A 14,982-nucleotide genomic window follows, 5' to 3' on the forward strand; every position below is an offset into this window, starting at 1 on the left:
TCAGGAGTCCAGGACACACTGCAACCAAAACCACAATCAAGAGAAAATGCCAGGCGTTCTGGGATCACAAGAGAGAGAGAGCATGCTACTGATATTAAATAGATTTTTTTATGACAGTGTCAGTCTGTAATAATCTTCAGAACAGCCCTGTGGCGAGCTGTACGGGATTTAAAAGGATATCTACTTCTCTTGCTGTTGCCTCTATTAATCACAGCCCTCTGCTCTCTGTGGCTTGAGGACGGTTTCTGGGAATCTGAGGTTTAATGCAGGGTCATTATTACAATTCCATCCTGTTTCATTACCACAGAGCTGTGAACCCGGTGACAAGTACAAATACAACTATCCCTCTTACACAAACACACAGTCAAAGCATAGTGATTCTTAAAAGATATGGTGCCCTTGGGCATCAAATGTTCTTTTTGTAACCTTGTTAATGGATTTCCACTGAGTTTATTACATCTGATTCGACTGTAAACACAGAAAGATAAATCCCTTGTTGTCAAAAATAGAAATCCTGCAGTCTTTATAGATTTGTTATTTTAATGAACACATAAATCTACATATGTTTATGTAGATTTATGTTTTAGCATTTGTGTCAAAACATAACCAGGGCCGTGTAGAATACATTTTGTGGATGTTGTGCATGATGATTGCTGCATTAAAGAAATATTTGAAATAAGTGTATTCCCCAAAATGTCGAACGATAGCTTTTTTCTGGGTTTTTGTATTTTGCAGTCAGCAGGTAAAAGAAAAACAGTCTGTGAAGTTGTGCATGTGCTGCTGTGGCTGAAGCAAAAATATGTTTTAGGTCGTTGAGCCACTGTGTCTGAGAGCCGGACGAGCCTGAATGCTGCTCAGCTGATTTCCAGTGTCTCACCCTTCTGAATGCTGACAGCTGGCTTGGATTATTAACTGTGCAGCATCTGTCTGGCTTTCACAACATCCCGCCTGCAGGACTCGGCTCTCTGGCTCTAATGAGCATGGAAGACGTGAGCAAGATGGCAGTGGAGAGAAGAGATGAGGGCTGAGAGTAAAAAACTACTGTAAAGAAAAACACATCATCAGCACCAGTGAGCGAAAAGCTCACAAACTGCACTAAAGACGTGACAAGTTGTCGTGTCAATGTTTCACTTTTGCAGACCACTGGCATTTGTAATGTTCTCATAAATATGTATGTCATGACTATTTCTGTCACCTAATGTGTATTTGGACAGTTCGAGTGAGTAATGCTCTTTCATCACCCGTCAAACCAGAGAGAATAGGTTGTGCAGTGAGCCAGTGTGATATTGACACACAATCACTCTTTATTTCTCTCATCACTGTGACATTTAAGCTATTGTACAACTGAAGTCATTTAACTGCCTTGCATGAAAATATATTGCCATATAAAATTGTATTTAAACTTTTCATCAAAGGAATGTTTCCCCAGCTTAGTTTTTTCTCGTATGCCTCCACAGTAAACAAATAATCCAAAAAACACTTGCTTTGTCCCGTTTTAGCAAAAATGCATGTGCTTAAATAGGCCTATATTGAGCATACAACTGGATAAATGAGACTTGGATAAGACTACATGTGTTACGTGACAGTTTGTAAACAGATGTTTTGATATCATTTTCCCATTGTTAAATGCGGTTGTGGAAGCATGTGACAAAAACAAAGTTTTCTTCAATAATTCAAGTTAAAACTGGGTGAAGCATCATTAGTCATGGTTTAATTTTCTTCATAACAAGTAAAAATGAGACACTGAGAGTGAAATAGTGTAACTTTTGTTGTCTCGGATGTATGAAAGGAAGTGTAATGGAAACATTTTGAATTATTTTGTATAGATGGAAATGTCAGGTCGGTCAGTCCCCACCACATTGGTCCAGATTTAAATATCCTTTTCATCTACTGCATTCATCTGGTCAAATGTTGTATTTGTCTAAATCTTTGGTTTCTGGTCAAACATGTTTCACTATTTTCACTTTGATAATTACCTTATGCCTTCTCTTTGTAAACACTTTGGAATCACAGATTTTGATTAGTGTCTTATGAATAATATTATCATTATTCTCATCAGCCTCAGCTGTACTTAGTTTTCAGCGAATCAGCAAATATTAGCATGCTAACATACTGAAGTAATTTGGCAAATATATAGTAAACATTATCGTCTGTCTGCTCAACATTTGAGCTAAACTGTTGAGCTCAGTGCAGCCTCATGGATATAGACTCTAACTCTTGTTTCACTACTGATATAATAATCTGTTCTCCACCCCTGCTTCCACCTGCAGACTCCGAGGCTAAGACCCATGTGTGTCACTCCCCAATCTGAGTCCACATGCAAACATCAACTATGAGTCTGTATGAATTCTGTGTTCACATAAAAAACGGCAGACTGAAGTGGATTTGTTGGACTATCCCTGTGGTAAATAATGTTGGATTTACATGTAACTGTTTACAGTACAAATGATACAATAATCTCATAAATAATGGGACTTAAAAATAAAAAAGAATGATCTCTTTGTTATATAACTACACATTTTCTCTGAAGAGAGAAAGCAAACATAATCCTCTTATGAAAAATAAAAAGTTAGAGATTACACCCACTCCCATAATGTCAAAATGGAGAAAGCAAAAAAATGAAAGGTGGGATAAGTGAAGATACATCTGGGCTCAACTCACTGACAGTAAATGCACTTAGTGCTCATATTTATGGTGGATATTGATGTTACTTCAAAAACTGCTGAGTTCAAGCTTCCTGATGTGAGTGAGGAAGTGAAAGAGGCTCTAGAATATAAATGCAAATATGCTGTTATTATCAGTGAAGACAAGACTTGTGATGCATGATGGGTATAACCTTCAGAGCGGAGGGGGTGTGAAGGCCTCGGGCTTGGTTCTGCTTGGTGATGGCTCAAAGCTGATAGATACGATTAGCTTAGCTTAGCATTGCGATTGGAAACAGTCAGGCTCCACCTAACAGCACAAATGAGCATTTATACATCTCCTCTATCTCACTTGTTTAATTTGTGCCAAAAACAACAACTGTAAATTGTGGTTTTAAGGGGGTGATATGTTGCACTAACTGTGCACGCCAAGCGCTAGTCCAGCACACAACCCCATGCAAATCAACAACTTCATGTTTTTATTCTTTGTGTTACAAGTTTAACAGAAAGAAAGGTTTGATGTATTAGATTTATTTATATTGCACGGTTGATGTCATCATTTTCCATCTTATATTTCCTTGTAGTTCTGAGCTGTGTGTCGTGGTTGTGTGGTCGTGTCTTGCCGCCGTGTAAAGCAGCAAAGCCCCTGTAGGCCATGTGTGACTCAACCAAGGACTTCTCACCTTACTGAACCACCAGCTTGATGCTAAAAATGCAACTGAATGTCATGGGAAGCCAGATTATCAAAATGTCAAAAAAGTCATAGAGCATATAGTATAACAGGAAACACATTTTTTTTTAAATAACACAGAAAGTGGCAAATTAATCCGTCCAATGACACAAAACGGTAAGTGAATAAAAAACAGTAATTCGAAGGGGAGTCATGATGCTCTCACAATAAAAAGTGTGACACTGAAAACAGTCATCGAGCATCTGTGGGCTTGAGGCGGTCCAAAACTGATGAAGTTGACTTAAATCACAAGTCTGAAGCATGTTGAAAAATAAAAATGATGGTGATAAGAAAATGATTATCAGCAGGAGGACTTCAAATGCCTGCAAGATGCCATACCATCCTCAATTTAATTTAATTTACAAAACAGTCTTTTTTGAGGTTCGGCGTCATTACGCGTCCCCAGACAGACAGAGCGGCCTGGAGCGTCGACACTCATCAGTGACTCAGAGTGTGCAGAGGATGACAGTGCCAACCTGGAGCCAACAGAGAGAGCTAATTGTGTCTGTTTGGACTCCAATGCATTCGTTTGGAAAATCTAACAGCAGAAATCAGTTCCCGTCACTGGCTAGTGTTTTCTCTGGCTGTCCCAGGACTCCCAGCAAGCTATTCCAAAATATTCTTATGATCTTAATGGTTAAAGTGAGCTCTAAAAAAAAGTAGATTTCAGTCATGCAGTGTATTAATCAAACTCCAATCTTTGCTGTAAAATATGTATGTCTTTAAATAAAATGTGTTATTGGATATTTAATGTGTCTGACATGGTCCGGTGTTGTCCAGAAATTTTTAAAACAGGATCAAATAGTTTACAATCTACATGCTCTATTAACTGAAAATGAGTTCGAGGAGCATGTAGACCAACCATGTGACACTTTTCATTGAAACAAGCCCTACAATTTTGGATCACTGCTCTTTCCTTGCAGCTGCAGTATTTAAATAGAATTTAGCATTACTTTTGGCAGTTCAGAATCAGAATCGGAATCAGCTTTATTGGCCATGTGTGTTTACACATACATGTAATTTTAGTCCGGTTTCAAATAGCTCTTCGTTTAGCTGAAATATGTGAGGATACACAATGTTGCTCCAGATTTGTCAGCTCAGATAAGTGTGCATCTCCCTCATCTGCTGCGGTGCATGATAGGGTGTTAGTAATCAGTCTGATGTGACCTTCCAGGTGGATGTTGTTCTCTTGGGTACCGTGGGAGGCTGAAACTTGAGCAAAGATGATTAAACTGGCTTCCCGCATGTTTTATAAATGTATTGACTACTAGTCTTCACATAGGACGATGTAAAAGATTAAAAAATGCTATGTATACACAAAAAGAAAATGTAGACATTACAAATAGGTAATTTGCCTTTAAAATAATGTGCACCCTCAGTTGCTGGTATGTAGGTCATGGGGAAAATAAAGCCCTGAGCAAAGCAATTTAAATGAAATAATGCAAAATGATTTAAGTTATCCATGGGGGTTTGGTGTCTGTCTGCCCAAACATGATCTCCTCTTTCTCCAACAGTGAGTGTGTGTGCCTGCTGCACTGCATCCTTCTTAAAACTGATGAACTGTTCCACAGCTTTTGTCTGCAGTCTGTGAGCTCGAATGAGGCCAAGCATTTCAGTGTGAAACATGCATTTAATGGTCATGATGACGACCATATAAATAGCTAAATGTTATTTGAAGTATTGCTCTGTGAGCATTTGTCAGTTGGCTAAATGTTGTTCTGGGATGTCAGGTGTTGCAGTTTCTTGTCAAATGTGAGAGCTCCCCCTGCTGATGAGATATGAGATCACAATGGACAACAACATGAGATCAGCAGCTGTAATTGAGCATGAATCAGCCCACCTGTGTTCAGTTAAATGAGGAAAAAGGAAGCTGAGATCAGCGATCCAACATGGTGGCAGAACACATTGAACTCTACTCGTAATGGCTGGTAATGCATTTAGTGTGTATGAGAGAGTGTGTATTTGTGGTCTGAGGTTGATACTTTTCTTCTTTTCTTATCTGCTGTTGGGGGATTGGAGGGGGGATGAGAGAGAGAAGGGGGGGAGGGGAGGGGGTTGCCACGGAAACCATTGTATTCCCCTACCCCTGATTGGTGCGCCTGGCCAGAGCAAGTATCTGCTATTTCTGTCATTATTCAACACCTCAGACACGAGCACAGTCACAGGACACAAAAAGAGTGGAACATTAACAAACACAAACAAAGACTCCTCTATACTCAGTTTCCTTCTTCAATCCCTGATCATTACTCATAAACACTCTGGGGTTTTATTTATCTTTAGTCATCTTACCACAGTTCAATGCTAAAACACATTTATGGGACAAATGAATGTCTGATCCTTCTTCCTACAGATCGTATGAGCGACTGCAGCCTCTCAGCAGCAGCAACGTGTGATCTTCAAACGGCAGCAGCAGGTTCATGGTAGATAACCTTTGTTGAACTGCACTTGGATCAATAACTGAAAATGTGTTCAATTTACCAATTGATTTATCAGTAACAAAAAGCAATGACTCATAAACAAATCAGTGTTTGTGCAGCTGCACTTCCTCTGATGAATGGATCCCTCAGGAAATACACTGCATGACAGAGAGATGCCACTTACTGATGTTGTGTGGGACAGTCCATTCATGCAAATCCTGAGGGAGGAAATAGCAATTTTGCAAGGCATCAATTAAGACGAGAAAACCTAAAAATAAAGTCCTATCACTGGATGTTGGATAACAAAAGGAGATATGCACAGTGAAATAAAGTTGAGTTGACAGATACAACAGCCACCGCCATACATCAAAAGGTTACTGCTTGTGTCCAAAGCACATTGTTATTAAATCCTCTCATTTGGCACGATTACTAAAAGCATGATTGAGGACATGAGCCAGAGGCAGCAACAGTGGGCCAACCTGTGCAAATTATGCTTTATATCTGATGTTTTTATGACCGCAATCACAACACTCTACACTTATTTCAATATTTTTATCATATATAATCTTTCAAAATAACAAGTTCTTTAAAACCAAAGTAACGTTCAGTCCTGTTTTGTCCAATTAACAGTCCAAAATTCTAATATGTTTAATAATATGTTTACTTTCTCTTGATTAAACTGTAACCATTCTGATTCAATTACATTTTCTTGTGATCGTTAAATCAGATAATCGACTAATTGTTTCAGCTCTCTTGATCTCGATGTGTCTCTATATAACTATATGTACTGTACATATACAGCATGTATGTATTTTAAATCCCCAAGCGGAATCAAGATATTGTTGCTCTCAACAAATGAATATCACAAACCACAAACATCTCACAGTCCAGTGGAAAACAAAGCCGTTCCTCAGAGCAGGAAACAGAAGTGTAATATGTATGTTGTGTACGCCGGGATTTTGTAAATGTTAATCTCAGCTCATTAACATTGACCACTGGGATTCTTTTCCTCTCTGTGAATCAATAATCCAGCCTCGTGAGAGGGCTTTTGCTGGATTATGCATGGAGGGAGATCTCGGCGAGCTGAGCATACGAGACAGAGAATCAGAGAAAAGCTGATCCAGAGTATAAAGGGGACTTTCTATCATTATTGTTTGCAACGTCTGCTCCTGTTAGGGGGACTTGATGTGACCTGCGGTGAGATTCGTTGAAAAGGTTGAAAAGCAAAGTGAGGAGCCTAGAGACAGTAAGGCACTAAGACCCAGTGGAGAGCAGGGAGCCTGGGTGCTGCCAGCCTGCCCACCCGCCGCCTGCCTGTCTGCTCTGCACGGCTCTGCAGTTGCCCTGGGCGCGTGCTGGAGACAGCACATGTGTGTATGAAAGTGTGTATGTGTGTGTTCAATCTTTGTGCATCACAGGCTGGAAGACAGGAGCCCTCTCCTCCTTTTTTTGGTACCATCTCTCCGTTGTGCTCGTGCTCTCCCACCTGAATCGAAGACCTGGCTAGAAGAGAACTGATGGGAGGGAGGTGTGTGTTTGAAGGGATGGGGAGGGGGGCGGTCAGCTTGGTTGGGTGGGAGGTGATGACGAGATGAAAGGGGCCAGGTGAGGAGGAGAGACAGAAGCGCCCCTCTCTCTCTCTCTCTCTCTCTCTCTCTCTCTCTCTCTCTCTCACTCTTTCTCTCTCTCTCTCTCTCTCTCTTTCTCTCTCTGTGACGTGGTGTGTGTGTGTGAGAGTGTGTTTGGTGTGTCAGTGTGTGTTTGCTGTGTGTGTGGGGGAGAGAAAGCGAAACAGGTCGGCACTCCTTCAGTAGACTGTGAACCTGCATCGGAGGAAGCAGCCCTCTCCAGACTGAGGTATGTCACTGATGTATCTTCACACACATCACCACACATACCTGCCCTGTTCGCAGGGTGTGAGGAGAAATGTGTGTGTGTGTGTGTGTGTGTGTGTGTGTGTGTGTGTGTGTGTGTGTGTGTGTGTGTGTGTGTGTGTGTGTGTGTTTCGATGAATGGAAGTTAGGATGCTGGAAAGAGTCACATCTGACTCAAGGGGGCAATACTGAAGACAGTGTTTTATTATTTCATCATATTGTGTGTCCATGTAAAATGACAACATTTCTGGAAAGAGATTTCACGTTTGTTAATTTAAACTCCTGATTGTCACTTGCATGTTGCTGCTGAGGAGTGAAGTGCTTTGTAATGAAAGGGACACTTGAACAACAGGCTAGTTTTCTCCTGGCAGTAAACACCGTGTCATGTGCATATTATCGGGTCATATGGTTTCCAGTCGGCAGTCGGAGTGATTCTGCTGCAACCTTAAATTCTAGCTTTGTGTGACTTTGTTTAGAGCTTCAGAGTTTGACTCTGAATGGTATTCATCTCAATGATTTGATTATATTTAATTAGAGGATGTGCCGCATTAGAGACACTTATTCCCTCCCCCTCCCTCCCCCCCCTCCCCCCTCCTTTAAAATATTGAAATAGTTCTCTTTGTGTGGTTTCAACTTGATAAAATCTACTTTAAAACAACAACTTTCAAATGGGTAACAGGCACATTTTGATGCTCTTGAATGTGTTTTTGTGTGTCATAAAAGGCTCTTTGAGGGACTAGAACATTTGTGGTGATAAGTTTCTTTGCAGCAAGAATTTCAATTTTGGCGATCTTTAAAGCACTTAAGTGACCACCGGACACCAAAGAGCAGTAAAAAAAATCAATGCTGATTAAACTAAGAATCTCAAGAGGGCTGCTCCACAGTTGCTGCTACATCATAGTTGAGATGTTGTTTATTGGTTAGTTTATTGGGCTGAAGGTGACTGTCACCCTTTGACCTATTCAGCAAAGGCCGCCTACGTGCACCTACCTCTTTCAGGTGGCTGTCTTGCTCAAATGTGCGTACGTGCGCAGGAATAACAACAGGCGCCTTGCAGGGATGAAGCCTGTCACACTGGTGAAATGGAAAACCTGCACATGCAGGTGTGCAGCATATGGAAATGTACCAAAGCCTTCGCGCTCGTTCCACAGCTTTTACAGTGTGTGGGGTTGTTTCCAGGTGAGGTTATGACAGTAAACACAACGCAGGGCCTCTCGACTACTCGACTGGCCACCTGCGCTCACTGCTGAAGGTGCTCTGCCATTTAACATAGCTACAAAATATGTATTCAGTCTTTCAAAATGTATTGACCATAAATGAGAAAACCATAGTAATGTTATCACGTCATGGTTCTAATAATACAAAAAATGTTTATCGATCTCCTCACATCACATCAGACAGCAGAGAGCTCTGTAGTGCTGAGTTTTGCAGTTTATTCACTCATCCATTTTGCTTCTTGACTCTGGTAAAGGGGACATATGGTCCACTCTGCGCTTTTAGCTTCTCCCTGAGGCACCGGCTGCTGTCCTGAAAACACACATCTGAGGATGCAGATGTCAAATATGAAGTCAATTATAACCCAGGCTACAAGTGGGCTTTACAGTGAGAGCACAAACGTTATACAAGATTCACAGGATCACAGCAGCAGGTTTTACATAGGAGTATATTTAAAGCCATTTTCATTTAATGTAGTAGAAGTGGCCAATATTTGATTTCTGGCATGTCGATTTTTAGGTTTGTTATTTAACATTTCCATAATGTATTTCTAGTCTGAACACGATTTAGGTGTTTTTTGGAATAACAAATCAATAAGTTATAATATTTCCAGACATCCTGCTACCATATATTTATTTCATCAATGTTTTGGTCATATAAAATCTTTGAAAATATCCAACTTGGAACGTAATTTTTCATCTTTCGAAACTACACCTAAAATATAATATTTTACAATCTTATTAGTTCATTTTACTTTTCATGAAATACCCTCTAATGATGCATTCACACCAAACGCAACGCAAATTTGACGTGCGACCAGATTACATGCAAAGTCAATGCACAGACGCGATAGGTTGCGAAAAAGCGTTTTTTCCAACGGGCGGCGCGAATAGCGCATTTGACGCGGGGCGAACAGAGCGCTTGACGCACCGAGGTGTGTGCGGCTACGGCTGGTGTTATGAACGCAAACACAAGGGCATTTGATGTGCCCACGTTTTGGGGACTTCCACAACAATTATAATGCAGAAATAATGGTTATTTCTTCCATGGTCGATAGCGGAAATGATAAAGGAGAGAAGCAACGGAGATAACCCACGCCCCCTTTGACGCGTTCGGTGTGAATGCAGCATAACGCATTTTGAGCATGTTGCGAAAACGAACACAGAACCTTCACTTGTGCATACTTCTAAACAGGACTTTCTCTTTTGTTTCAGATATTTTCATCTGAAGGTCACATTGGAGAAAGAAGGACACTAGAAGTAGTAAGGAATTGAGTGAACATTCCTGTCATTGTCTGCAGAGCTCCAGGCTAAAGTCTTCTGGGGTTCAGTGCCATGACAGACACCCCCGCCTAAGCTTCTCAGTGACCCCCTATGACAGGGGAGGATGGGTGATGGGCCCGTGATATTCAGCGGACTCTCTCCTCCTTATCCCATCCTCTCATGGAGCGTCCTGTCACACCGAGCCCCTCCTGGAACACTTCTCTCTCCGACGTTCCCATATCTTCAGCCTCACTGCACCCGAATATCTCTAACGTGACCTCGCCGGTTGCGAGCATCCGAGGTGGGCTTGATCTGAACCAATCCTTGGCGCTGTGTGCTATGCTCATCATCGATGTGCTAGCAGTTGTGGGGAACTTGGCCGTGATGATTGTCATCACCAAAACGCCGCAGCTCCGCAAGTTTTCCTTTGTGTTCCACCTGTGTTTGGTGGACCTGCTGGCAGCGCTGGTGTTGATGCCTCTGGGGATGCTCTCAGACCGAATCCTGGTGGACGAGGCGCTGTGTCGGAGCTACCTCTGCTTAAGTGTGTGTCTAGTGAGTGCTGCCATCCTCACCATCTGTGCCATCAACGTAGAGCGGTACTACTACATCGTCCACCCCATGCGTCACGAGGTGAAGATGACGGTGGGGGTGGTGGTGACGGTTCTGGTGGGAATCTGGATTAAAGCCGTTGTCATGTCAGTGCTGCCTCTCCTGGGATGGCTGCTCCAGGCGAACCAGGCTGCGGGGACTCCTTCAGTTCTCGTTCACGGTCAGAGACACTGCTCCCTTCACTGGGCGGGAGGCAGGACCACACGGCTGCTTTTCATGGTCTTCTTTACGTTGATCTATTTTCTGTGCCCCATGCTGATCATTCTGGTGGTCTACTGCAACATGTTCAAGGTGGCGCGAGTGGCAGCCATGCAGCACGGGCCCCTTCCCACTTGGATGGACACACCGCGACAACGGTCCGAGTCCATCAGCAGCCACTCCACCATGGCGGCAAGCCTCGGTGGGACCGGTGCCCGCACCACTCCTCAGAGGACCTTCAGCGGCGGGAAGGCTGCGGTGGTGCTGGTGGCTGTGGGAGGCCAGTTCCTCTGCTGCTGGCTGCCATATTTCTCCTTCCATCTCTACTCGGCTGTGGTGTCTACCTCGCCCGCCTCGCTGGCCCAGCTGGAGGATGTGGTCACATGGATTGGCTATTTCTGCTTCACCTCCAACCCTTTCTTCTACGGCTGCCTGAACCGGCAGATTCGCGAGCAGCTGGGCCGCCACCTGGCTTGCCTCTTCAAGCGGGCTGGGCCCAGCGAAGGAGAGCAGCTGCCCAGCCGTGAGGCCTCTATTGAGGAGAACTTTTTGCAGTTCCTTCAGGGCACTGGATGCAATCTGGAGCCCTGCAACTCTCACAGCCGAGCCATCCCAGAGGAGCCAGAGACTGAAGGCCGTCAGGAATCAGCTGTTCAGCAGAACACGCCAGCTGACTTCCACATCCCGGGGCAGATCCTTGAGGAAACCTCAGAGTTCATACAGCGGCAACAGCTGAACAATGCGCTTCATGTATCAGAGAACTGCTGCAAAACTGTACCAGAGCTGTAGCTGCCCTCATGTACCGTCTATTTTACCATCTATAATCCAATAAATGTATTTAGGTTCATTTACATTTTCTTTAATGTGTTGAATTAACTAACTATCTGCAAAACATGGTGTATTCTTCGAGGAATTTAAGTTGTGTAGTTTTTCAGAGAAAGACAAAGAGAATATCGTGTAAATCACCTCACTTGTATCAGTCATGGAGCGGAACATGATTTTAGAGCCACACAGTGTCGACCTTTTTTCTGTGGGATGTTAGCAGATGGACACTAAACCATTGTTAATCACGGGTCAGTGGTGTGACACACACACACACACACACACACACACACACACACACACTAAGATAAAAAAGTGCTGAAATTCTGGGAAAGCAAAACTTCAGGGAGGACAAAGTTTTCACAGTTTATGGAAAACTGCACGAGCCATTAAAGACAAACGCTCAGAGAACTGCTAGTTTTGATATGCATTTCTTCATTATTCCTCATGGAAAGTTCCCTATCAGACATTAGAATATAATGAAATTAGTCATAACACATCACTGCGATTACATGAAACATCTTTTTGTTTCTACGATTCAAAATGTTCTGTACTTTTTGTGTTTTAAGTCTTGAAGAAGCCCCTAGACAATCAGTCCAATTGACTCAGTGATTCAGCAGTTTCTCTTTTTATACCACTTTCACATCTCCTCGTAACACCGAGGAATTAATGCAAACATGTGGCTGTTTTCCCAGCAGAAAGGAGTGATTATTCAGAGCCATTTTTAAAATCGTCTTGAAATATTCATTGTGTTAAACTGGATCATTGCACAGCTGGTGCTGCTGATGGTATTTATAATAAACAGGCTGACACACCAGCGTATTTTCAAGCATTTTCCATGAGCATCATTATCATGTTTATCTGCTCTCAGTCTTGTGATGATCACCTCCTCACCAAAATCATCTCACATTGGTATACTCGTGATTTCACCCCCTTCCACTCAAAGAAAAACATTGTGACTGGTTTGATTTGTATGCCAGTTATGGTGTTAAGGATTTAAGCTTTGTAAAAACATCGGCTCACAGCACGGTTGAACTGTCAGTTTGTTGATGCGAGGCTGAATGTGGACAGATTCGGACATCTCGATCCCCGTCAAACCGTAATGTCTGTGCTGTTTACAGGTAAACACGGGGGCAGTGTGGGTGTGCTTATGTTTGTGCTCTAAACAACCAGGTTTGTTGTGGCTACACAGCGGCACACAGGTGAGGCAATGCTTACATATGGCAAGCTTTGCCTTTGGCCTCATTGCGCAACAAATGGAGGACTCTGGTGATACTCTCTCTGATCTCAGGTGGAATACAAACTGTTTGCACAAGTCACACGAGCAGTGACACATGTTCCAAAGAAAATTACAAGGCACAAATCTCCTACTAAAAATGTTATGTGTCTCCTTTTTATACGTGTTATTTCTTGCTGTGTTCATCTATTTTGTACCGCCTCATACCGGACTGTTGGCATGATCACAAGACACCCAGCACAAGGCGTACGGGAAAGGCTCATATTTGGCTGGGAGTCAGAACAAAAAAAGGCCCCTTTGTAAGGAGGATACATAAGGTTCTTAATTTTCTTGTGATATGACTTTGTTGCTGACTGTTTTTCAAATGGGGTCGTCATGTCATCTGGTTTCAAAAGGTTTCTTCTGTGTCACAATGATGGTGCATATTGTGAGGCCCAAACGGAATACAACAGTGAGCACAGGAAGAAATCACTGCCATAATCCTTAGTAATCTGCAGTATGTATGCATTTTGTATTTATTTTAGTTGGTAATTATAAAAATACTTTTGTATAAGAATTATTAATATTCAATGGTTTGCAACCAAATAACCACCAGCGTGCAGGAACAAGGGTGGTTTAATCTCTTGAGATAATCTGAGATCTTCCTGATTGAGCATTATTGATCATCATGTTGTAATTGATTCTGTGATATTTCACACAGTCCGGGGTCATTACAAAGCCCCTTATGGTGATTGAATCCACTATTCAATCAGCTGGATTTCCGTTACCGTAGCAGCAAAATTCCCCCGACCAATCTGATTAAATGCTTTAAGCTCTATTTCTGCCACCATCTGTTGATTATGAGGACGGAGAAGTAAGCTGTTCTGAAGGTGAATGGCAGATAATATTGCCAGCTTCGTAAATATTCATGGTATTTGTCAGCTACAGTTCTAGTCATTGTAAATCATCAATACAGTCAAAATGTTAATTTCCCTTTGATTTCATTTTTATTTCATTTCCCCGTTCCTCTCTTTTTTTTGTACCTGAGTTGGCTGTTTGGATTCTTCATTATTAATAATTGTTTTCCTCCTGTTAGGATCTCCCTGTGTATTAGTTACCTATCAGTTGAAATGATTAAAGACACAGCAAGAACATTAACTTGAGTGCTGTGGGTGTTGTCATATTTATTTACCAGATCAATAATACATGATCAATCCTGTCAATCATCTTTTTCTCTCCTGCCCTCTAGCTACACGTGTGAGTGTGTGTGTGTTGCAGGAAGGTGGTGCAGCGTGAAGCACCAAGAACAGGATGAAAGAGGAGTGACATTTGGACGATGCTGAAGCTTATGGGCGACTCAGTTATTCTCAATTTCTAACACCCGAAAACACAGACCACCTTCGAGCACAACTTCAGGCCCGACATAATGTAATTACAACCCAACTCAAACGGTTTATGCAACAAAAAACAATCACGCTTTTCAATAAGTTCACTGATGGATGAAGGACTTCAAATATAAATCTTAAATAGTGATAAAAATAAGAAGAATATAAACAGGAAGGAAGGCAAGATTATTTAGATATGGATTGTGCAAATTAATGCCACAAAGATCCCCTAATTAGGTATCCTAAATCTAGGTTATGATAAATGTTCAGCTTCGGCATGTATAGCTTCAGATGTTTATCACTAAAACCCCCAGATTCCAGCGTCCTCTCAGCAGCATCCGGGCTCATCCTGTATTTTCTGATGATCCCACTTCATAGCCGCTCCTGTGCTGCTCCCAATCGGACAGAGTGACTCATGGCTTTCATGTTGAGCCGTGGAGGGCGCCTCCCGCAGTGCAGAGAAACAGTTCAAACAGTCTGACCTTTGTAAAGGGCTACAACACGCCCAGTAAAAGGGCTCAAGGACAGATGCCACCATCATGTCACCCTGGGGGGCCACCGGGTGCAACACACAGTCATTCAGTGGGTGAGTCGGGTGTGTTTCTTGTA

General features: G+C 42.4%; 1 protein-coding gene across 1 annotated transcript; it reads left to right on the forward strand.

Moving 5' to 3' along the window:
- Positions 1-10,264: 10,264 nt before the first annotated feature.
- On the forward strand, positions 10,265-11,739 carry gpr61 (G protein-coupled receptor 61; the record flags this gene model as incomplete). The annotated part of the gene is given in 2 exon segments (XM_079225930.1): positions 10,265-10,309; positions 10,312-11,739. Coding segments are annotated over 2 exon segments (1,473 nt in total).
- Positions 11,740-14,982: the final 3,243 nt, after the last annotated feature.

This window comes from Taurulus bubalis, assembly GCF_910589615.1.
Source record: "Taurulus bubalis genome assembly, chromosome: 11".
NCBI lineage: Eukaryota > Metazoa > Chordata > Actinopteri > Perciformes > Cottidae > Taurulus > Taurulus bubalis.